Below are 24,660 nucleotides of genomic sequence, written 5' to 3'. Positions count from 1 at the left end.
AAGGCGTTAATATCATCGACCTCGTTTTTGACTGCTGCGCCACATAGTCACGCGCGTTCTCATATGGAAACAAAAACAAACAAACATGTTGACAACAATCCAGATTATTTTATCACATAATGACCTACGTTCCAGAATGTCAGAAGATTCTGTTTTTGTTTTCAAAATCACGGCGTGAATCTGGAACACACTTGTAAGGTATATAGTCACAACGATCCTGTAGGCATCCGGCGATACATGAAAGCGAAGACAAGTGTCGAAGGTCGTTGATATTTCCTTCAGTCCATGGTGATCAGGCCAAGTATATATATCGCGCTTGGGACGTAATACTTTAACTGCAGTGCTTGGCCGTCCGCCGTGCCTTTGCCAGTGTAACGCTATCTAAGTTCTGGCGTGCCTTCTCCATATATGGGACAAGTTTGGGCTGCCGGCGCCCCAGCTGCCTGGTTCGTGCGGCCCTACATGTTTGGGGAGCTGTGATATTTTTACACCGCAGCAGCTAGCCCGGGATATTTTCGCTGGTGGGTATTTCGGAACCGCTGTGATGTTGGTGCGATATTGAAAACGTCGGACGTTCGACCACCCGTGAGACCACGCCACCACCTGACCGTCCGTAAACCTGCCAGGGAATTCCGTCCAGGATTCAGGAATACTTCGTGCCCCCTCCCTGGAGAAGGCGTCGGAAATGACGTCTCTACGTTTCATTTCTAGGATCTAAACCTTGGACGTCCTGCGCAGGAGAAAAGCTTTACCATACGTCATAGCTAACGACGTAACCGCCTGGACGCCTCTTAAGGTTAGCGCCCTTTTTAGGACGCCAGCCGGGTCGACTTCCGAGTGGCGGCGCGTTTCCCACACTTTCTCAAAAGCGAAAGAAGATGTGAAGAAAAACTCCCTGACATGACGACGCTGTGTGCCGTGCCTTGCCAGTTTCTGGGATTGAAGATTCCGATATACCACAGCGTGCTCGTGGACCAGCGCTGTAGCCGTGCTATTCACCATTGCGACGTCTGTAACGTCGTCCAACGGTTGGAGTCAGGCGCTGCGATCGTTTGCAAGTCTATTCACTATGGCGTGTGCCAACCCGTGGCCATTCCTCCGACCAAGGCCAGGATTATCAAGAAAAGAGAGGAGAAAGCGACGGCCAAGGTCTCTCCACATTCGCCGCCTGCTAAGGTAGGCTGCAAACATGTAACGTGTTCTACATGCACACATGGTTGGGGGAGGGTTGAGGCTCATGGGTGTACACGGGGTTTCTGATGACACTGATCATTACTACAGGTTTTATGATAATTTCTTGTGCCAAAAAGGAAAAAGGCCTCTAATAAATCACAGAAGTGTGGCTATAAACGCGGTGTTTTCAATAATGCACTAAAACTAAAACAACTTCAAACAGCATACACAAACACAGACAACCTGCCAAAACAAGCAAAGAAAAATTGTAACTTCTAAACAGAAAAAAACAGTCATCAAAATTGCTCGTTCATTGTTCGTTCACATCCTTAGAATACAGATATGCAATGGCTTTGAGGGCGAAGTTCCTAGTTTGATTTCCCCGTTTCTTGACTCCCCTAACACCCTTGTAGACCCTCCCGCCGGGTCGCTCTCCCGTTTCGGCAGTGTTTACCCACACGGCCCGGGGTTAGTTGTTCCAGTGAACTCACTACCGGCGGGGCCGCCCCAAACCAAACAAACCCCGACGTACAGATATGTGGGTCTGTGGATTAAGGGCGTAAGAGAGGGGGTCCGCACGATGTATGTTGAACCATTCAATGTCAACCCCTTTATGTTGTCCGTGAGATAGACTTTTCTACCGTAGACAGGTGCACACGCTCAGAAAGTGCCGCAGGTTGAGTTTGTTATAATCACCAGCCCTGTTCAACATCTACCGCCAAGGACTCTCCACTCAATGACACGCCCCCGTCATTACGTTCCAAACACCAATCCTTTTTTCAAATCCAGCGGGTTCACTCTTCTTCCAGTACTGCCATCGCTGGTTTATTTGTGACGTTGAAACTAATCACAGCTATTTTGACATAATTATAACACATAGTAAGCTGTTTCCTTCTCTCGAATTTCGTCTTTATGACGATTTTGTTCAGGACACAGACGACAAGGCGCAAAATCTATACTATTTCATTATTATTGTCCTCATTCTAATATAATGTCAAGGCCTGTGGATGTCCTCCTTCAAAAACTTACCAGGAAAAACGTAATGGCGACTGTTTAAAAACGCCGACGATTAACTTATCAAATCTACAACGTTAGACAGAGAGAGGAGAGAAAGATTGGTGACATAATCTCGTGACCACAATAGTGTAAGCTTTCAACTAGAATCCACATACAAGCCTAAGCGTCTACGTGGGAGGCTGAATCTTTATTTGTCCTAAACCGAGAAAACGTCAAGTCACACGCTTCTGTAGAAGATGATCTATAACGGCATCTGTGTACGTTGCACCAAAATTGCTTGTACACCTGTGATACATATGGTCACACCTTATTCATCATGAACAGAATCCTACATTAGCGCTCACTAAGTATCAATGAAAATAAACAAAATTCCTCCTCGAAACAACAACACGGACTAATGGATCCCGCGACCTCCCCTTGGGTCCACCATTCTTCATAGATCATGACGTCAAATATCGTGCTGTCTTTACCCTAGCCGCAGAGATGACGATTGCACCAGACGTCATTAGATTAGAAATAAAGTCCGACTCGTGCTTTTCTTCAACTCTTTCGCTGCTCTTATCTTCTGTTACTAAGGTTGTCTTCAATACTGAGGAGTTTTGCAAATTATTATTTTTCAATGAAGGGATGACTAGTAACAGCCTCCTGGTTGAAGTCCTGGTTCCACTTGGTAACTGTGAGACCCCGGTTCAATCATGGGAAAGGCATCTCGTTTGGAGCTGCAGCTGTCTTTCGGAAGGGACGTAAATCCCGTGCTCGAGGAGGTGCCTCAAGCACGTTCAACGGGAAGGGCTAGCAACTCCTCCCTGCAAAATATACCCTGCTACAAGCAGCAAGGAAACTTGCTTCCTTATGTGCCACTAGGCATTACAAGGGTCTGAACGACCGAATGAACGGACGAACGACCGAATTTTTCAATGGTCTCTTCATACCCCTTTTCAGCCTCAGCTTTCACCCCAGCCCAAGGTAGCTGATCAGCTCTCGCCCCAACCCAAGGTGGTGACCGAGGTCAAACCAACCACCTCGGCAACACCGTCCCCGAAGTCGGACCCACCGAACCCTGCGCCCTCGGGCTCCTCCATCCCGAGGTTCTACTTCCCCCTCGGCCAGCCAGCGTCGGATGACGTCAAAGAGCTGAAGAAAGTGTCCGAGGTCTTCGGCACGTTGAAGGAGGGGAAAGCGTACAAAAATGATTTTGGAGAAGTAACAAAGGTTAGTGGATACACAGAACGACAATTGATATGTAGACAATTGTCGCCCACATGATAGAATTCATATGTGACTGTATAGAGCGAGGACAAGGAATCATGCTAAAATTCATTGAGCACAAATTCACGGAATGACGTAGCAACTGATTGATATGTCGACAATTGGTGCCACTCATGATAGAGTGTGACTGTATAGAGCGAGGACAAGGAATCATACTAAATTTAATCGAGTACAACACAAAGATCTGTGTTGCCGCATATCCGATAGCTAATTTCAACATTGGACTAACCGTTGACGATAGTGCATTGTATGTACAGAAGAGAAATTTTCTGAGTGGACCCCAACTAATTACAATTACAGCCAAGAAAATGTTTGGAAAATCACCTATCACTTCATTTGAATTTTTACCGCTATTTACTTCTGGATCATCCTTGAAGATACTAAGTGGTTTAAAATCTACCCTCGTCTATGTCTGCCTCCACTGATGTGAACTGTACGGGTGCCAGTAGCATCATGAAGCCTATAGTTTACATTATGCCGTATTTATATAGTTTTTCAGGGGTCTTTAATGATGATGATGAAGACCTTTATTGTACATTCGTGCCCCGAGGGGCTAGATACAGGTCGTTTAACATATAAGTGACATAAACAGTGAAATATATACGGTACATGGTTTAAACATACATGGTAGACGAAAGTGATAAGCTAAGCTAATCCAGTAGAGTCAACTTCTTCTCGCTTCTTTGTACATGTGTAGATGTATGAACAGATCATGTTTCTGATACAAGGGTTGTCTAGACGCAACAAAAATACGAATTTATCCGTTGCGTTTAAATATTCAAAGTATGGGAATTTCTCATTAGTACATTTGAAAAGAAAATTTCTTTGACGATGCTACGTGGTATAAAATGTATAATTGCCCATGTCTGCAGGTGTGTAACTGTCCTCTGTACTGGAAGGGTCCGTTATTCCTGGCGGCAGGAGGAGACAAGCTGGGCTGCGTCACTTCCGCTTCCTTCCAACCCGTGTGGAAAAGGTCAGATTCAATGTCAATAGTTTCTCTTTGTTCTGTTATTACCATCTATACAGGCAATGTGCCCAAACCTCCATCGATGTATACATAGCATGGTTTTCCTCTGTATCAAAATACGCTCAAAGGAGAAAAGCTCAAGGCTTTCATATGGCAACGTAGTTGTTATCGTAGAAAGTATTTCAGCTTTAGACAATGTTTAGATATTGTTCAGTTAATTTGCTCATGTTGATTTTGTGTGTTTCATCTTGTATATAAATTTAGAAGGCTTTGATAGTTTGTTTAAGAGATACGCATCATGAACCAATGTATATGGTCTGGTTGTAAATGACAAGATGGTAATATCAATGCCTATGATGAAGATAGAATCCTAAGCCTGACCACCTTTCTTTGTCCTCCTCTTCTAGAATAATCCAAAAGCACCATGACGACTACTCCCGTTTCATGGCCATCATGACACAAATGAAAAGAAGCTATCTGACAGCTGACGACTTTGTGCCACTCATACAGGTAGCCATAGTTACGGTTGTCAGCGACATACAGAAATGGTTTCCACAACATCAAAACGGCCTTGATTGTTAAGCTAGCGTCAACCGGACAGCACAATCTGAGGACATGCCAAGTGCCCAACTAGACAAAAAAATCTTTAAAAAAGAAGAAGTTCATTAATACACACACACACACACACACACACACACACACACACACACACGCACACATACACACATACACACTCAATTGGCCTTCAATTACATCCTTAACCATTTGCTTTGCCATTGACCGAAAATTTCGTCGTCTTACGTTTACTGGACATTATCATCACAGTAAGATAGGCTATCTCTCAGACCTCACCCAACGAAAGCCACCTTCGCCTGATAAGTAGATGAACTATCAGCTAATATGTTTCTACATGTTAGGATGTCTTTTGATGTGTTGTTTGTGTTCCAGGACGTGATAGACACCCACCCGGGACTAACATTTCTACAGGAGGCTCAGGAATTCCACTCCAGGTACCTGCACACAGTAAGTCTTGTCAGACACACCACCTTCATTCGTATGTGCAGAACCTTCACCTAGTCCCATCCTCAGCTTAAGGATCCAGCTTCCCCCATTCTGTCATGTCCTCCACCCTCTGTGTACAGTCTGCTAGGGACATGTCTGTCCAGTACCTGCTGTCGTCTCCCCACCTTCCAGATTTGCGAGACCTCCTCTTCCTCTTCCTGTTAAAGTGACCGCTATCATTGTGTTGATCATTCTGTCACTTGTAAGGGTTGGAGGAGGTCACCAGCCAATGTCCTGTTTCAGTGTTGGGAGGCCTCCCTCTGCTCTTGGTGCTACAGACCCTTTCATTCAGGATGTGGTTTGAGATGTTTAAGACTCTGTTAACATATGCAAAGTACTGGAGCTTACGTCTTTTTACCATGGCTAGGAGTGTAGATTACTCTCTCTATCCTTCTCTCCTCCACATTGAATGTTCCGCACTCCCTCCCTCTCAGGTCATCGCCCGGATATTCTACACGGTCAACAGGTCATGGTCAGGCCAGATCAACATCCCGGAACTCCGCAGGTCCAACCTATTACAGGTCAGCTTACAAATCAACTTCTTCATTTTTCATTGCAAACCTGATTGGTATTGGCAGGCTAATGTGCAAACGTGGCTCTGATTGGCTAGAACACTATAACGTCATTGTTATAGGACATTTCTATTTATGAGGGTGTAAGATGTGTACAAGATGAAATGATCATGAATGATGACATGTTTTGTAGTAGATACTGACAGTGATGAGAGGAATACATACTGCGATACTGGGACAATGCTTCCAATACAACTGTTATTAACCTTGCGTTGTTTTATGCTTTAGCATCTTATACGCAACTTTTGTTGCATTTGTGATAAGAAGAACTTTATTGCACGACAATTGCACATGGTACAAAGTATGGCAAGAATTCGTAAACATACATAACAATCGACTATTACTAATATTTTGTGTCTACTTTGTACATTTGTTCCAAGAACCTCGCCACAGTACAGCTATAGAGAGAATGTGGCTTCTTTGGTCATGATTTGGTTTGATTTCAACTCTTGTTGTGACAGCTTGATGATTTTACGCTGAAAAGACTATGAAAATGATCCCAAACTAAATCCAGTCTCAATTGATAGGCGATCAAGAATTGAGCCAGGTGATCATATATCACGTTAAGTAAGTCTAATTTGAAACCGTTACTGATCATTGCTACAGGTAATTTCGTCTTTAGAAGAGGAAGACGACATCAACCAGATCACAGACTTCTTCTCGTACGAGCACTTCTACGTCATCTACTGTAAATTCTGGGAGCTCGACACGGACCACGACCTGTTTATCAGCCAGCAGGACCTGGCTAGACATAACGATGGTGGTGAGTAAACAAACAAACAAACAAATAGACAGACAAACAGACAAACAAAATGTTTTTTAAAGCAAACATATAAACAAACAAAACAAAAGAAGTAAGAGAGGAGGTTAACAATTTAAGACATGTGTGAATTTTGTGGTGCATCCATATGAATTTAGAGTGCAAATGTCTTTTAGACTTCTGACATTCAGTTGGTCATGAATAGACGACTGAAATACAATTTGACACAGTTAGAATGTGTGAAGCGATGATATGACGAATAATCTCCGTTTGTTTTGTTGGCTACCACAGCAATATCGTCTCGGATGGCGGAAAGAATATTTTCTGGAGCGGTGACAAGGTATGTCCAATTACACATGAACTAGTAGAACTTGATTGACAGGTCAATCAATCGATGAAGCTGTATGGTCTTAAGTTGCAGTTCTAGTTTCTCATTTGTATTGAAAGACGTTTATCTTCAAGCTATGACACCGAAAGAACTTACATTTTGTTTCTTTGCTTGTTTTCCTCAGAGGGTCTGTTTCTCGTGAAGGCAAGATGAGCTACACGGAGTTTGTCTGGTTTCTGCTGGCAGAAGAAGACAAGAAACACCCCACAGCGTAGGTTTTAACATTATTCTTTCCATTTCTGATGAAACACTCTTTGTTTTGCCATTATTTATAGTTCTTGACGATTGATGATATATAACAATAGCTGATATATTGCAACACTGTGGCAAACAAGTAAAACAAACTGGTCGCTTGTAAGTTATAGACTTGATGCATTGAGTTGAAAGTTGAATCTGAATTTAGAATCAAATACGCCTGGATCCGGAACTGCAAGGCGCGCACATTAATCATGCACTAGATGTCGCTGTTGAACCTGAAATGTCTTCTCTCCAGGATAGAGTATTGGTTCCGGTGTATGGACCTGGACGGAGATGGCCTGCTGTCCATGTACGAACTGGAGTATTTCTATGAAGAACAGTACAACAAGATGGTCTCCCTGGGAATAGAACCCATGCCATTTGAAGACTGTCTATGTCAGATGTTGGACATGATCAACCCAACAATACCAGGTACAGCAAAATCAATTTTCTATATAGGCTATATTGTTATTTCAAGCAGCTCTGATCGGTGACCAATGCTTCTAGTGTCGTCTGCTTAAGCTGTGCGCATTTGTCTTTTTTCGTCTCGTCAATCAGCCTCGTTTACTCGGTTGTGTTACATATGTTCTCACATACCCATTTTGCTCCAGGAAAAATCACCCTCCGTGACTTGAAACAGAGCAGAATGACGCCGCTGTTCTTCGACACTTTCTTCAATCTGGAAAAATACCTGGACCATGAGCAGAGAGATCCATTCGCAGCGGCAAAGGTTCTAAAGCTACTTCTTCCTCATAATATCCTGCATAATCCTCCAGTATTTTCCGTTTTATAAATCCCCTTATCAACCCAAGAAGTTCATGTTAAAACATTGATGTTTCTGGGTTTTACGTTGCAGGATCTTACTGTATCTGTCTATTTTGGAACTGACTTTAACTCATTAGATAGCACCAAGCTTCCTTTCCAGACCCCACCGTGCTTTTTGTCGACAGCTACGAGCAGCCTCCTGATAGGTACCTTTTATGATGCTTTCCTAGATCTGATGGCCCATCTGATGGCAGCTAGCTATCAGAAAACCGCACCGCATAGGCCATAGCCGTTAACAATGGGGTTTGCCGCAATGGAGCCTAGATAGCCGACCCAAGCTATGAATTTGACTGACGATTTGTTTCTCTGTGTGTCAGGAGGCTGAGGACATGGAGGGGATGTCCGACTGGGAGCGGTACGCCGCGGAGGAGTACGAGATGCTGGTGGCAGACGAGACCATGCCGGGACAGGACGATGTGTGAGTTCTACTGTGCTGCTTTGTTTTTTTCGCATTGAACCGGTAACCGCTTTTAGGTAATCTCCAAGCAGATCTCCACGGTGCCAAAATCGCACAAACTAGCCAGAGAAGCTCCAGTCAGCCAGAGAAGTTGTCAGGCACCGTCGGATTGCAAAAAAAAAATTCTGCCAGTTGGATACGGTCTTTGCAACCGTGGGGTCTGCTTGGAGACTAGCTTTTAGGCGCAACACACCAGTTTTATACAGTATGTAGAGGCTGTGTGAGACCGGACTGTAAGGTTTGATCCACTAAACAATTCGATAAGCGTGTTGGGTTCTTTAACTTGATCAAGGTGTGGCTCTCCTCAAACATGGGGCCTCCGGCTTTTAATACGTACCATCGGAGAGGACGTTCGTTCCTAACCCTAGCTATCTAGTACTCATTTGTGAGTGAGGAAACAGTTGTTAAGTGCCTTCCCAAGGGTACAACATTCGGGTGGGCTGAACAAAGTAAAAGTTATGGGTTCGTCTCCCAAGCAGACCAAATTTGGGCCTGCTAGGGATTCGAACCCAGAACCTCTACTTTGTTCAAGAAAAATGATTCAAAATTCATGTATTTCTGCCCACAGATTTGATGATGACGTGTTGGAAAGTGCGGAGGTGAGACGGGTGACCAGAGCTGACATGGAAGAGGCGGATTACGATTACACAGGTATAGGTGACGTCAGCATAATAACAATAACTGCAAAGTAACGATCAAAAAAGTTGACACGCTCAAGGATTGGAGTAATCGAAAATTGACTTTTATACTAATGTGTCGGATGTGTCAGCTGTAAGAACATCGCTTTTGGTAGAACTTGATATTTCCACGTAATTTATGTAGACACTAGAAGATTTCTTGCCGTTTACACTATCACAAAAGTGGGTGCATTTGTTTCAGGAGGAGCGTGACGTCATCAGCGACATCTACAAATCAACGAACAAAACACAGAGGAGCACAGCGGACCTTTTACTGCACAAGACGCCATCCTTATATCTCTGCCGGGCCGGGTTCATCAAACCTGATTGGGAAAGGGCAAATCAAAAGAAAAGACGGGAGTTCACAAACAATAAAACCATGGAATGAGATTTTTAAAAAACTTGTCAGTGTCGAAAGATGATGATGAAGAATTAAGGGCGTATAACTGCAATTCTACACGAGGATTGGCGTCAAAATAAAATCAACGATATACAGAGTATCAAGAAGCGGAAACCACTGTTCTTTGTCAGAGACGTGGTCCTGTTGTTGTCTGCAATAGGCCTGGCGTGCAGGACGTGTTTTGATTCCACAAAATGACAGACGTCGAAATAAAGGGTATGATAAGCAGAGTATCAGGAAGCGGGAACCACTGTTCTTTGTCAGAGACATGTCTGCAAGACGCCTGTGTCGTACTGGAAGTGGTTTACGACTGTTACTGTTGAGTATCAGGTCGAAAGACAAACTTTAGTCTAGTCCTAGTTAGACTAACCAAACTCCAGACCACTCCAACCCTGATAGCTCCCGGGCTGCTAAAGAAGGATCTTCGCTATGCAGTCTGGACGGTTCGCACAAACCTTGGAATATTTCTTTCTCTGAGAATGTGCCAAACACAAAACCAACATCTAGTGACTGTAGAAATTAAGGGCGGTAAAATAACGATTAAGTAATACTAAGTCTTTGTTGTTGTCGAGGGCATCATATATGTAATGGCAATAGAGGCAGCACAATGATGGCAAACAGCGTTAAGGATTCTTTATTTGGAAGTTTTTGAGGGGTGGTCAGGAACTGTTGCCTTCATTCTCTTTGAATCGTCCCGCAGACCCATGTTCATTTAATATAAGTCTTGTCAGTGAAGTTGTGACCATCTCAGAATTTTTACATGGAGCAATCCTCGATTCTGACGCCATTTGTTTCCTTGATATTCCCATGAAAAGTAACGTAAGTAAACTCATCGTTTTCAACGTTCTACACCTACGAAAAATTGTACTCGTCAACAGCTCTATATTTTGAAAGAACGAGACGTTGTAGACATATAAGATGACCACTTTTAAAAATATGTTGCTACTAGTTTGAGGCCAAAATCAGTTTGTGTATGAATGTCATCCATAAAATCACCTTGATTTGTAAAGAGAATAACTTGTACCAGAGAGTTTTTTATGGCGACAATATTTATTTGGATATTTTCTGTACATGAAATAAAAAACATAAATTTACAGCAAGAATATGATGTCGATGTTCTGTCAGTAATTTGCAATCTAATATTACGAACCATCGCTTAAAAAAGGCAGCGCTAATTCACAAATCTATTTTCTATCTCTCTCTTAGAAATAAATAGCAACATCACGAACACAATTTTACATGTCATTGTCCACATATAGTGATGACATAATGGATACTGCCAAATATCCAGCAGTAAGTCATTGTGCAGCGTGCAGAGATATCTCTCTATAATCATAAGTACACAAAAGCACAAACATACAACCTTCTACATAAAATGCGCATCACTTACTTTCCTATCTTAAGTACTTTCTTACAGAATAGTCACTTTCTTCATTTTTCTACAGTATAATGTCAAGATGAATCTGACAGAATATCCTTTGTTCTCATAAAGGCACAAACAAAGAATAATCACAAAAACCACAAACTCGCACTGCTATCTCTACATAAATTCTACTGTAAATTCCGATCAATTACTGTAACAGCAATTATTTTCAGGAGTCTTGTTCTACCAAGGAGGTCCAAAAAACTAATGTGTCATGCGTAAAAGGTAACTTCATCAGGAACAGATGTCTTTCGCATTAGAAACTGCCTTTGACACACCACACCACAAAACAAAAGTTTTTTTTTTAAAAGCTTGTGATCCCAAAGCTGTTTCCAGAGGGCTCTCGCTAAAACAGGTTGGACAATTTGGCTTTACAACTCCCTGTCAAGAATAAAAGCAGGACAAGATATAGATTCGAGTTGAAGTCCTACACTATTTCTGTAGTGAAGAACCATGTGGCCTATATATTGATACATTTATATGCAACATATCAAGTGAAGCCAAGTTAGCACAAGTTCTACCTGGGATTTGCCTCAGGTTGGTCTGGTGGAACAAAAAAAAGGAGAGAAAATCTTCTGAGCAGAATGAACTCTTGTCTGCTTCCCACAATGTTATTTCATTGTCCATCATTGTCCGTGTGAGTTTGTTTCAACTCATGAGTCTCCTATTAAACCAATTTACAACAGTATGTAGATATCAGTTAAAGAGCATCTCCTTTCAGAACACGACAAGTTACTCCGTCCCTTTGTCCCCTTTTTTTAGGACTTCATTTCATTGTCCGTGTGAGTTTGTTAAGGAGCATCTCCTTCCAGGACATGAACAGTTACGCCGATGCTTTATCCTCCTTCTAGTCTTCAATTTACAACAGTATGTCACTATCAGTTAAAGAGAAAGTAGTATACATCGGTCAAATAAGGTGGATGATTTGCGGAGGAGCTAGCCGGTGAATCATCTTGTTCAAATTATGAACTCTGATTGGCTGATTCTGTTCTTTTTATCCTACAGAGGTGTATGGAACTTTTACAACATGATCATGACCAGTTACTCTGTTGCTTTGTCCTCTTTCTTCCCGTCGTCCTCCTTGTAGGGATTTTTACAGCCTCGACAGCGACAGCCGGCGCACGACAGCTGGTTTGAGTAGCACGGGCACCGCTGCCTGTGGCACGTTAGCTCGCTTGGCTCGCAGAACGTCCCACAGCGGCACGAGCGTTTCTCTGGCGGGGAAGGGTTTGACGCCACGGAGACATTGTCCTCCACCTCGGTCTCTTCCTGCTTGTCGTCCAGCTCTAGTTGGTGGAAGCTGCCCCACCCCGCCAGGTTACGGATCTCGCGGCTGATGACCTGGTGGCGGGTACCGCGGCTCGCGACCCCGCGCTGGCGCCAGCGGTTACCGTGCGGGGTGATGGAGATGATGGACCGGCGCTGATGGTGGACACCGCCGCGACCGAGTCCGCCACGACTGCCCCGTCCCCGCCCACCTCTTCTCCAGCGCCTGTGTACACGGTGGGAGCCACGCCCTGTATGGACATGAAGGATTAGTTCTGCACTTATGCAGTAAAGACAAAAAAAGTAATAGGTAGGATCTGGAAGTGGAACCGATGCACAGGATGAAAATAAAAGGAAACATATTGGTGATATGTTATTGTTGATCTCTAAAAATGAGCTGTTAAACATAAAACTCCCACATCCAGTGAAATGTACTTGCACCAAAAGCTCATATAATGGTTACACTGTTCACTATTAGATTGCATTGTATTTTTCAGTTAGCATTTGGCACCAACAGACTTGGAAACCCTTCTGTGATCAGAAGTGGGAACATAGCTGTATTGGAAGGTGTAACCTTAGCTTACCTCTCACTCTCTGTTGAGTGTGTACGGGGGGACCAGTAGGCCCTCTGCCCGTCAGTAGAGTCACCTCCCGGTCAGGAATAGGGGAGTCACATGGCAACATCAGGCCTTCCTGCAGGGATGTTAGGACACTGCTGGACGCTCCATTGGCACTGTGGAGTTAGGAGAGGGGGCTCCATTAAAGAAAAACATGAAAAATGCTCTCCATTGCGTTTCAAACAGATAAAGTTTAGTGCAAGCGCGGTCTGATCTTCGAATATAGTCAGCTTTTTTGTTATACAATAATCTAAACCCACTCACTCACTCTCTCCCATAGCTTAATCTAAATATTGCTCCAGTATTCATAAACTAGTACATTTTACATACATACATTTTACATACATACATACAGTACTACATACACTGCTAGTGTTCAAAATGCTTCTCCTATACGTAGGGACTATTCCACAATGTCCTGTCTGATCCTTTGCAAAATACTGGCACTGTTTTTTATCATAACAACCACCTCTACAAAGTGCTGGCACACTGTTGTGTACTGCAAAAGATGGACTTAAGACAGAAAGATCATCACACTGTCAATCTTCAAGACTGTGTTACACAACCTCTCACTGTCAGGGGCTGACTGTTGGGCCTCATCCACGAGCACTTGTGGCTATTCACCTCTAACTCAAGAGAACCTTTCCCTTTCTCAGAACTGCCAATAGGAGCTTAGGGTTCTTTATCACTATGAAAATCAGTCCATTTTAATCCCAGAAGTCTCTGTCACTATAAAAACTCACCTAAGAAGGGACCGCCCACTTGAAGTGCAGGCCACATACTCGCACAGCTTCTTGTAGCAGTTGAGGAGGATGTGCTGTTGTCGGCAGGGCACAAAGTCACGGTACTCGGCACACCACCCACAGGGCGGCCGCAATACCTTTCTCCCTCCCAGGCAGTTCCTGTTAGAGTTTTCCAAAACAAGAATAAGCAATGCAATGATCATAAAAAAAAATTACAGTACAGAAAACGTATCAGCAGCAAGGTGAGTGAATAAAGTACTAGGTTGGTGCAGTACCTTGTGGGTTTTTTTTCTGGACAGGACAGGTTTTTCTGCCAACCCTAAATCATTTTCATCTCTTTCTCTATGAAATTCTTAAATCAAAACTAGCTTAAGCTATCCCACATCCAGATCCAAGAGAATAGAAAGTGCTGCCCTCCTGCCCAGATATAAAAAGAAACAGGTATATGGAGCGCTATGTAAAGATGAACACACCTGCAGACATAGTGATGACAGGGGGAACCGTGGGGTCCATATGGGTCCTGCAGCAGGTTTTCACATACACAGCATGACAGGGCCTGTAGAAAAACAATGTGTAATATTCAGTTAGACTGTGAGATATAACTGTCACATGCATACAGCATTTCATCAAAACAATGCTTCATAAGGGATTAGTAAATATTTGTTGTGAGATGTTGGCTTATTGCTAGCTAGCAATATATGCTTGAGATATATCTACTCCCTATCCTCTTTTCCCAAATATATGACCCAATGCAAATGTTTAAGATAACTAATGCTCTCTCGCTAAGCTCTCTTGTTACCAGAAACAAGACGATCTAATAGTATGGGGCCCAACATGGAGTAGATATAAAGCAGGAATGACTAGACAGATCTTAGGCCACTGTAAAGGTAGCATGGTATTTTGAAATTCTGCAATTTGAAAGTAACCTGCTAGATGCGTTGCTCTATAGTTGAAGCCATCAAGATATAAATCTAGGCCTTTCCCAAGCCAAACAAACCTTTAAAATGCCAACAACAAATTTCTAGCCCCCTTGATAGAAAGCAACAACAACAACTAGAAAGGCAACATTTGCGAGCAAATACAGCATGTTTAGCCATACTCCTCGCCATGCAAAAAATGGACTCTCCAAAAATAACAATGGACCATTCTAAAATACTTGCACTAAAAAAATGAATCACCCCAGTCCAAAATTGAGTCTTCCAGTAGCACCTCAACACAATATGGACCAGTCCACAACCATATCCACTAATTGATTAACAAATACACTTCTGCTAAAAAATGGACTTTTTCATAATCATTCCAGCTCAAAATTGAAAAATAATTAAAGAATCCTCCCCTTGCAAGAATGGGATATTCCGTGCCATTTCCATGTAAACCAGTCGAAAAATATCCGCTGAAAATTACACTCTTGCGCATAATCAACCCAGTTCAAAATTGAATTAAAAAAGATCAACCCCAGGGAAGAATGAAGTTTTCCATAGTATACATATGAAGATTTGACAGGAGACGAAGGAAATGACCAACATATTTGAGTCAATTCAAAGTCACCGAGAGGGTTTTAGTATAATATTTGTAATATGTTTGAACTATTTTGATTAAAAGAATGTCTAAGTCACAATAGTTCTAAAGTGTTCAAACAATTAGAATTGAAACTTATAACATGTTTGAACTTATTTCACATACGTTGGAAACATTTCGAACGTAACTACACAAAAATCTCTTTATTTAGAACAGTTTCAAACCATCTATCCAAATGTTTCAATGTTCGAACAATTTGTAACAAAAGATTTTCACAATTGCCCTCATAAACGAAGGTGCTAAGTCCTCCTGTGTGTTTCTGCCTATTTTCGGTGGCCGCGCTAGACCACCAGCGGATTTGTTTTGACGGAGCGTCACCCGCGCGCGACGATGTACACTGTTCGGCAGCGCTAATATCCGGCATTTTCCCGCTCCAAAACACTCCACAAGACCCACGTTTTTAGTGTTTTGCCTCTTGTGCAACACGATTCGATTTGCATTACTAACGGGACGAAAATGATAGAAAAAATTCACCCCGTCCCGGCGTCCGTCCCAAAAACATGAACGACATGAAAATATATTTTCTTACAGATTCAATCACGAAAATCAACAGCATGGGATTCCAAATTTTCGCAACGGCCGACCATTTATCATGGCTGAACTTCCTTCCAAGGCGTGCGATAGATAAACATTCCCGGCACATAATAGTCACTAGTACCAGACTAACGCAAGCTCATGATGATAATAGGGAGAAAGTTTGTCAGTGAAGTTTGGCCACCAGAGGGTACATTCATTTAACGTTACAAGCTAGCGCAAAGGGGCGAATCATTGACCTTACCGGGGACTGACTCTACTGGCCTAATCATTCCTTTTTTGCCGAATTCTACGATCCATACGCCCGTACGTAGGACATGTAGGAAGGCCTGGTGGTGGACGCTACACATCACGGGAGACGCGTGTTGCTCCGAGACAGACAGCGGCGTGCTTTCGATCGCGTAGCGGCGACGCACCGCTGCGACAACGTGCCGGACCAAAACGCCTGTCCCCAGTGAGACCATGTGTTTTGCGCGGCATGCCCCGAATCCGTCTACCATTGCTGAATGTAGCCCGATTCATAGAGGTCTATTTTGTAAGCATTATTTCATGTACCCCTCAGCGTGAGAATTCCTTGTGCAACACTTCGCTACATTATATGTTTACGTTTCCCCGCGCACCGCCTACCACCCGCCTTTGATCATGTATGAAGTCGGCGGCAGAGAGAGATCATCAATCAATTTTGACAGGAGTGTCGCGCCAGTCTGAGGAGAAACGATCTCCCGTGTTGTGTTGAAGAATTTGGAGTTTGAAAATATCTGGAATAACTAATGCTAGAATAAACATTCACAAAATCATTGATTTAACTTGTTTTCTGTTATAAAATTTCCTAAACTGCAATTTAACCACTGAGTTTAAGGGAACATGGTGTTTTCCCGATAATCACGTTAAATGTTTATGTCCGGTCTTTCCTCCTCGTAAGCAGCTTGGCCAGGTGCAAGGCACTCGGGGTCAACGACCTGTAGGTCATATGTAGTATTGAAAGTGACAGAAGTGGCAAATATTGTCAAGAAAGCCCAAAATAAATCGTTTTGAATATATGTATGCCAAAAATGGGAATGTAGTCCTTTAAATATTTGTTCAAGCCACATATACAGCAAATTTCAGGTCATTCGGTTGAAATACCAGGGCGCAGGAGGCCAAGATATGCTAAAAATAGCTTAAAAACCTCGATAAAATCACTTTCAAGGTCAATATCAAAACAAGGAAAAGAACGCACATTGGTTTTTGCCTACATTACCTTTGTACCAAATTTCAGGTCATTTGGTAAAAAAATGACAGAGATGAATCGATTTGAAGATTTGACAGGAGAAGAAGAAGAAGAAGAAGAAGAAGAAGAAGAAACATGAGAGAAAACAATATGTTTAGCCATACTTATGGCTAAACATAATAACAGTAACAACAGAGAGCATGAAATCCTGACAACAAATAAATAAAACGGTACACAGGTGTCACATGTTCTGCCTCACCTGCTTGAGGTACGGCAGCATGCGGTACAGGTCCTCCAGACCGCTGTCCGACAGTATGTACCGGCACACGGACACGTACAGCGACGTGGGGTCTGTACCGGTCAGAGCCATGGTCATCCCGCAGTCTGCTAGCCGACAACAATGCTATATAGGGCTAATCTGTATTGGGAAAGGTAACGTTTAATAACGGTTTTGGGCACGGTCTATAATTATACGATGGGTCCTAAAACGACATTCAGTAATGTTTGCTGCAGAAATTCACAACCTTGCGCCGATGAAGAATATGATTTTGATTCCTACTTGATCCGTTATTTGGTCGAAAATTAGCTTGAGAATGATACACTCGCCTAACCAAAACATTGCCGCAGTGTAAATATACCTCCCACAACACCGCCCCCTCCCCATGCATACAAGATTTACAGCGTTTCCCCTTCAGCGAATCCACCGACCATCCCCAAAAAGTTATTTATCCAGACCTTAAGAACTCTTAGTTGGTGAGTAGATTTGTTAGCAAGCTAGATCTTTACAAGAGAAGTAAATATTCAGCGAAATATACCTGCCAGCATCGCGTTTCCGGAAGTGAAGCGTAGCTGAAAATACTAGTGACCCCGGGTGAACCCTGTGACCCAGAGGTCAACATTTCTTCTCCTGATTCACCACATAAAGCGATGCAATTTGCTGACCGGAAAACCTCTGGTACGAGACTTCTAAATTTCTTTTCTGAGAAGTGCCTGAGCCATGCACTACAATTGCAATTGCAATTTTCCCGACAGAAGCATTGACAATCCATTTTTACAACAATTTTCATACTGACTGCACGGTAGTGTACGAGTAGCAGACAGAATTACAGCATTGTTGGACGTACAATGGCTGGAAAAAACGGTTCACATGTCACGTACATGGGGAATCACTGTTGGTAACACTACGTAGCTATAGGACAAGATAACGTTGCAATATGAATTAGCCATCGGGGTTAACTTTATCAAAATATCAATATATCATGGGGGACTTTTAAGCATGAGTTAAGGAGACTCTAATAGATACAATCAAAGTCGCAACTGAGATTTCTAATTTCTTTATTTTTTCTTGCAGCAATGAATTGAGATTGTTTGTTGTGACTAGTGCCCTTACCGTAAGAACGTCTTGACCAGATTAATGTTGATTTTAACTGGTGTATTCAGGCAGAAATAAATGGGCATGGTTTACGGAGATACTGTATCTAGATGTGGTCTATGACAGGATGCGTGCAAAAAGAAAGGGAAAAACACGCGTATGTGATCATCGTGACTTCTAGAGAGTTTTTTCAGCCTTGTATATTTGTACAATTGCCAAACACGAAAAGTGGTCTCATTTTGTGACATGGCACATGTTTCTCTCCATAGCGCTGGGGGTGATTAATGGCCTAATCTTCAAGTGCCTTGGACAGGGCGAAGAGGACCACGAGAAGACGGTCAAAGCAAATGTCCCATTTGGAGGTGACCACGAAAAGATGGCCAAAGCCGAGGTGGGACTCCCCAATGGAGAGGACGACAACAACATGGCCGAGGCCCCCATTGCGGGAGAGGTCACTATAGATTAAGAATGTTGGATACCTGCACCAAAATAATACTCAGTAATGAAGTCATCAGAGTCTAAGGTGGAATACAAAGAAGCCAATTTCCCGGAGAGGTCAGAGATATTCAGCACCAATGGCTGACCCATGCTGCATATGGAAAGTGTTCAGCACCAATGGCTGACCCATTCTGCATATGGAAAGCGTTCAGCACCAGAGGAAGGCCTATTCTGCGTGTGGAAGGTGTTCAGCACCAATGACTGGCCCATTCTGCATATGGAAAGTGTTCAGCACCAGGGACAGGTCTATTCTGTATATGGAAAGTGTTCAGCACCAGGGACAGGTCTATTCTGCATATGGAAAGTGTTTAGCACCAGGGTCAGATCTGTTCTGCATACGGAAAGCGTTCAGCACCAAGGACTGGACCATTCTGCATATGACAAGCGTTCAGCACCACGGACTGGCCCATTCTGTATATGGAAAGCGTTCAGCACCAAGGAATAGCCTATTCTGTATATGGAAAGTGTTCAGTATCAGGGACGGGACCATTCTGCATATGGAAAGCGTTCAGCACCAAGGACTGGCCCATTCTGTATATGGAAAGTGTTCAGCACCAAGGACTGGCCCATTCTGCATAAGGAAAGCGTTCAGCACCAAGGACTGTACCATTCTGTATAAGGAAAGCGTTCAGCACCAAGGACGGGCCCATTCTGTATATGGAAAGTGTTCAGTATCAGGGACGGGCCCATTCTGCGTATGGAAAGTGTTCACCACCGGGGGAAGGCCTGTTCTGCGTGTTGAAAGTGTTTAGCATAAACGACAGATCTGTTCAGCCTTATATGGAAAGTATTCAGCACCAATGACAGGTTTGCTCTCCATTTATTAGTGTTCAGCACCAAGGACAGGACAAGTCTGCTCAGCAACATATGGAAAGTGTTCAGCACTAAGGACAGGTCTGGTCTGCAGTTGGTTATTGTTCAGAACCAAGGACAGGTCTGTTTGCCTACGTTTTAAAGTGTTCATTATCAAGGGTAAGTGGTCACTGACGTTAATTTTTTACAGGGCCAGGGATAAGTCTTTGTGCCACTGCAAGAGTAGATATTAATGACATATCTCATGCTAGCTACTTAATGATTTTAAGCCAATATGTATATTGAATTATTTGTAAACAAACAAAAACGACTTCATGGTGACAACTTTACAATAGTCGATGTCTTGTTCAACTTTACTGTGTCTGATCTAGTGGCAAGAAGGCGATATCTATTGTCACAAGTATCATAGGCAACTTCTAACAATCAAGCATTCATTACTACACTTCTCTTTCAATTCCGATAACTTATATTGTATAAAAAATAAAATCTCTGAAATGAACACATATAAACAATAGGGCATTAACATAATAAAACAATAAACTCATTAAATTGGCATAACAATCAATCTCCTTATGGTGGAAAGAAACAATACATAGTTGCATATATTGACATGGAAATAATATTATACAGTTAAGTAAAACTGTATGAAGATCCTTGGCAACTGATAGCTTGAAACAAACAATATGCAATGCTTTAAGCACTTATTTGTCTTACAGGCAAACAATATTATCTTAATTTCCAAACAGCATCATTTAACATCATAATAAAATTACCAACTAAGATGTTTCATATTTCACTTCCATAAGAACATACTTCAAAACTCTAGCATGGAATTTTCTGAACATATAGAGGAAGCAATGACAACAATCCTGGTAATCTAGTACACAGGGAGACTGAAAATGAGGAGGGTTTCAATATCCCTGACTACTCCTCCTGACATTCTAGAATAGAATATCCCTCAGTTCTTTACACCATACAACTTCTGAAATAGTCTCATTACATTTTGGTATGTCATTCATGTGATATTGCATGTATATACTGTACAGTACTGGCTTCACACAGTAACACTACATCACATCGTAAAAATCCTCTAAACAGGTCTATTGTGGCCATTCCATTGTAGAGGTGAAAACGGCTAATTACTAATGTACTAATGCTTCTAACTTTTCCTTCCAATTTTTCTCTAATTTCAATATCAATCCTTGTTCCTTTTCATTTCAACTGAATACACATCTGCAATATCAATTAAACTTTACTGTTTTAACAGAAATAACTTATAATGCACAAAGAAAATGAATGAGAAGCTATGCATGACAACATTTTCTTGCTCAGATTTCATGACCAAATATTTACCTATTGACGATGTGACTAGGTCTTAACAACTTGTTATAATATAATATATAATGCATCTGTCTACTCACCATTTTGAGATACATGAAAGCTGGGAGGCTTAGGATATAACAGCTATATACAGAGATCATCATATATTGTAGAAGCCTGATACCCATATCATACGTTCATATACATGACAGGTTCCCAGTCAAAACTGGAAAGATCACTCGTCTGAATAATGTGTATACAGTATGCATTCAGATCACAAAGTATAATACATTTGGTCACTTTAGACCTTCATAATTCATTAGCTACTAATCATCTCCATCGCACACATCATAAAACATAACATCTGTAAATACATGAATGCAACATATCTCTTTGTTTATCTTCACACTTCTTTGACAGTGCATTGCTGTGTGCAGTTCCTATCTACATCTATATCATTATGCACCTCTTATACAACACATAATTCTACTCAGTAACACTCCCTGTCTTCTGAGGAACTTATCTATACTATTGCACTTTTTGAATAGTTAAATATACCTTACATTAAAACTGGCCGAGTCACTGTGTCAAGGTGGATGGAGAGGGTAGGGTGGCCCAGTGTACCCTGGGAGGATATCCCAGTGCATTCTGTGTAGTTTACATCTGCTCCAATAATTGCAACCCACCAATACTGACATGTAGCAATTAAAAGAGCAGAGGAAACTAGCCAGGTAACCAGGATGGCATAACTGTTACATCTGTATCTGTATCTATATAGCCGGTAAAACTGCCATTCGGCGTAACACACCAGCTCACATCGAGGGAAAATGGGGAGCAGCAATGTGTTCATCCTGACATCTGCTTATACTGTGTCTTTTCCTAATCTCCAAGCAGATGTAGGGTTCCGCAAAGTGTTAACAGCTTGAAGCATTTTCTATGTCACCATTTTCTATGTCTTTCTAGTGGCCCATATTTTTAATCACTTCGAAAGGACAAAAGAGTGGACCACTAGAAAGATGTAGAGAATGCCTTAAAAAAGTTGTAAAGCACTGAGCCTGACCCTACATCTGCTTGGATGTCATCTTTTCCTTGAGCACACCTGCCTAGTACTGGTCCACTACCCATCCAGGGGTGGACCGAGGTAGACCATACACACCTCGGTGTTACCGTACACAGCAGACACAGCAGGGAACAGTTTCACCGACGGCAGACCTCGGAAGGCCACGCCCAGAAACTCATAACCCCGCTCGAAGGACAGAGTATTGTCATCCATGTCCAGAATAACCCGGATCCTTTCTCCTACCTGGAGATTAAATGAAACCCATAAGAACACAATATAATTGACAGATAGCTTTACTTGTCGCTCTTGATACAATTAGTGCGATGATAAATGCTAAATATCACCTGATATTGTATTACATAAAAATAACTGTTGCATACTGTATTTCAGTGCATTACTGACATGCATGGTCAATATAATTATTGAAATCAACATTGTCACTTAACAGTAGTGCCCATTACAGTAGGATTCTTAGTCAATGCTGACCATTAAGGGAAATCTTCTTGTATATGCTTATGTCACCCTAGATGAGTATCCACCATTATATTTTTGGTGCAATACGACATGACATAATAAATGCTACCAGCTGAAATTTGGTGCATTTCAATACCACATGATCATGATAATTACTACCTGATGTTTTCATGCATTGCAATACTACGCCTAGGGTAGACAAACCTGGCAAGAGCTAGCTATGTATGTCTGTAGCTGCTATGCATTGGGCTCTGATGCTCGCGTATGATTGAAATCATTAATTGAATGCTGCACAACTAACGTTACCTGATACTTTGGTGCATTATTGCACTGCGGAAAGTTGCCCTGGCTGTCCCCGTTATGCAGTAGGTGGTTGTCCACAAGGTTCCATCCCCAGGACTGGTCATCACTTCCCAGGAGAGCCACATAGCCATGACACTAACACAACAACAACAAGTCAACAACACCAACAATAAAGTCAACAACAACATCAGCAAGAATGTCTCCAGATGAGTTATAAGGAGACGATTACCAAATGAATGAATGAACTTTATTGCTCCACAGTTGTTAGCCTGGGTACCAGACCACCATGCTACAGTCGGTAATCCAAGCAAATTGCCCCACCACCACAATTAGCAAATGGCCCCTAATTATCTCTTGTGCGAGATATTAGAGATCGGCTGCCAAGAGAGAGACTGGGTGCCAATTACTCTATCCTCTACTAGGCCTTCACCGGCCAAAAGGGGTTATCGTCTCACATTGCACAGGGTCTGGTATCCTGAGGTTACACAGTTGCATACGGTAAAGAATATAGCAACAATGACAAAGCAATCAATACAATAATACTAGTCTATTCTAAAAACTATGACTAAAAAGACATGGATGTAAATGGCATATTGGCACAATGTACGTTAAACGTTTCCGACAGCAACACTGAGAAAGATTAAGATGGTCAGGCAGAGGTGACTATGGGAAAGACACATCTAGACTGGAAGTGGGTTGTGCTGAAATTATATTAAGGTACACGCAATGTTATTGAAGAGTTAGGGGGTAAGGGATGGAGGTAGACGTGATATTAGACAAATTTTCAAAATACAAAAGATACTACATGAAAGAATGGTAAGCAAGGAAACATCAGTGAGTGTTTGCATTGTATGGTAAAGCATATTATATGTTTTTTCAGACCTGCATAGGTGCATGTTTGGTGGCTATCCCCACCACTGCTACCGTCCCTAGGGGCCCGTCCCACCACACCTCCCAGGCATGCCGCCCGCTGTTGAAGCCGATCTTGCCGCGAACCCCGTCCGTAGACTGCGCCACGGGGTTCCGGTGTAAAGTAAAACCGTTCGGTTTGATGTAGATGTTCCGAGAACAGTCCTGAGGGTTCCAAGCATGACAAAACGCCATTGCCTTGGCTTTGTATGAGGTAACATTGCACAAAATGTCGGACTTCAGAGCCTCGTCTGCCACTTTCCTCACGCACTGGAGCCTCCAAACGTCACTGTTTTCATCGCTGAGGTATTGGCACCAGTGTTTGCAGACCAGTGCGCAGTTCGCCAGGTCTGGAAGGTCTAAATAACCGAAAATCACGTCCAAAACCCGGCATGGTAGTGTTGCGGCAGCCATCTTTAAATGGCAAGACCCCATATGACCAATGTAAATACCCCAGTGAGGTAAAGGCCACCTACGTCGATAACATGGGTGCACATTATGATCTCAACCATATCTGATATTTAACAAAATGTATATACAATGTATATACCACTTATTAGTACATTTATGCAGCAATATTCCGCTACATTAGCTTATTTTTTTAAGTAAACAAATATTTACGTCTATGTGGAGAATACCATGTTTTGGTTTAGTTTACTGTACAATGAACTTTAATATGGTATGATGGGGGACATAATCGCTGATATTACATGTCTTCTTACTTTTTTTCCTC

At 42.4% G+C, this 24,660-nt stretch overlaps 3 protein-coding genes across 4 annotated transcripts; 1 reads left to right on the top strand and 2 right to left on the bottom strand.

Moving 5' to 3' along the window:
* The first annotated feature begins 167 nt into the window (after nucleotides 1-167).
* LOC136422829 (serine/threonine-protein phosphatase 2A regulatory subunit B'' subunit delta-like) lies at nucleotides 168-10,910 on the top strand. 2 transcript variants are annotated; one of them, XM_066410731.1, is made up of 14 exons: nucleotides 168-1,176; nucleotides 3,133-3,402; nucleotides 4,332-4,435; nucleotides 4,837-4,939; nucleotides 5,378-5,452; nucleotides 5,926-6,012; nucleotides 6,670-6,826; nucleotides 7,115-7,163; nucleotides 7,336-7,422; nucleotides 7,705-7,880; nucleotides 8,060-8,178; nucleotides 8,591-8,691; nucleotides 9,299-9,381; nucleotides 9,613-10,910. In XM_066410731.1, the coding sequence occupies exons 1-14, from the start codon at nucleotides 901-903 to the stop codon at nucleotides 9,618-9,620; spliced, it is 1,695 nt and encodes a 564-aa protein (XP_066266828.1). In that variant the 5' UTR covers nucleotides 168-900; the 3' UTR covers nucleotides 9,621-10,910. The 2 variants fall into 2 exon arrangements, with proteins under 2 accessions (XP_066266828.1, XP_066266826.1); XM_066410729.1 differs by having other exon boundaries at nucleotides 169-1,176; nucleotides 9,610-10,910.
* Nucleotides 10,495-18,258, bottom strand: LOC136422830 (uncharacterized). Its single transcript, XM_066410732.1, has 6 exons — nucleotides 17,994-18,258; nucleotides 17,438-17,596; nucleotides 14,330-14,412; nucleotides 13,857-14,015; nucleotides 13,081-13,229; nucleotides 10,495-12,747 (listed from the first exon to the last, which is right to left on the bottom strand). The coding sequence occupies exons 2-6, from the start codon at nucleotides 17,552-17,554 to the stop codon at nucleotides 12,272-12,274; spliced, it is 984 nt and encodes a 327-aa protein (XP_066266829.1). The 5' UTR covers nucleotides 17,555-17,596; nucleotides 17,994-18,258; the 3' UTR covers nucleotides 10,495-12,271.
* Nucleotides 18,259-20,186: 1,928 nt separating this feature from the next.
* On the bottom strand, nucleotides 20,187-24,412 carry LOC136422825 (F-box/SPRY domain-containing protein 1-like). Its single transcript, XM_066410719.1, has 3 exons — nucleotides 23,901-24,412; nucleotides 23,022-23,153; nucleotides 20,187-22,484 (listed from the first exon to the last, which is right to left on the bottom strand). Exons 1-3 carry the CDS (start codon nucleotides 24,360-24,362, stop codon nucleotides 22,299-22,301), a joined length of 780 nt encoding a protein of 259 aa, XP_066266816.1. The 5' UTR covers nucleotides 24,363-24,412; the 3' UTR covers nucleotides 20,187-22,298.
* Nucleotides 24,413-24,660: the final 248 nt, after the last annotated feature.

The sequence above is a fragment of the Branchiostoma lanceolatum genome, chromosome 17 (assembly GCF_035083965.1).
Source record: "Branchiostoma lanceolatum isolate klBraLanc5 chromosome 17, klBraLanc5.hap2, whole genome shotgun sequence".
NCBI classification, from domain to species: Eukaryota; Metazoa; Chordata; class Leptocardii; order Amphioxiformes; family Branchiostomatidae; genus Branchiostoma; species Branchiostoma lanceolatum.
The sequence above is the reverse complement of the archived record's forward strand: the minus strand, read 5'-3'. Positions and strand labels throughout refer to the sequence as shown.

What these genes read in the sequence shown, in the direction of transcription:
- LOC136422830 (XM_066410732.1), bottom strand. Translation starts at nt 17,554, where the DNA reads ATGACCATGGCTCTGACCGGTACAGACCCCACGTCGCTGTACGTGTCC. An exon ending in TGCTGCCGTACCTCAAGCAG is followed by an intron (nt 14,413 to 17,437) that starts GTGAGGCAGAAC and finishes GTTTTTCTACAG; the next exon opens with GCCCTGTCATGCTGTGTATG. An exon ending in TGTCATCACTATGTCTGCAG is followed by an intron (nt 14,016 to 14,329) that starts GTGTGTTCATCT and finishes AAACTCTAACAG; the next exon opens with GAACTGCCTGGGAGGGAGAA.
- LOC136422825 (XM_066410719.1), bottom strand. Translation starts at nt 24,362, where the DNA reads ATGGGGTCTTGCCATTTAAAGATGGCTGCCGCAACACTACCATGCCGG. An exon ending in CCAAACATGCACCTATGCAG is followed by an intron (nt 23,154 to 23,900) that starts GTCTGAAAAAAC and finishes TTGTTGTGTTAG; the next exon opens with TGTCATGGCTATGTGGCTCT. An exon ending in ATAATGCACCAAAGTATCAG is followed by an intron (nt 22,485 to 23,021) that starts GTAACGTTAGTT and finishes TTTAATCTCCAG; the next exon opens with GTAGGAGAAAGGATCCGGGT.
- LOC136422829 (XM_066410729.1), top strand. Translation starts at nt 901, where the DNA reads ATGACGACGCTGTGTGCCGTGCCTTGCCAGTTTCTGGGATTGAAGATT. An exon ending in TTCCAACCCGTGTGGAAAAG is followed by an intron (nt 4,436 to 4,836) that starts GTCAGATTCAAT and finishes CTCCTCTTCTAG; the next exon opens with AATAATCCAAAAGCACCATG. An exon ending in GATCAACCCAACAATACCAG is followed by an intron (nt 7,881 to 8,059) that starts GTACAGCAAAAT and finishes ATTTTGCTCCAG; the next exon opens with GAAAAATCACCCTCCGTGAC.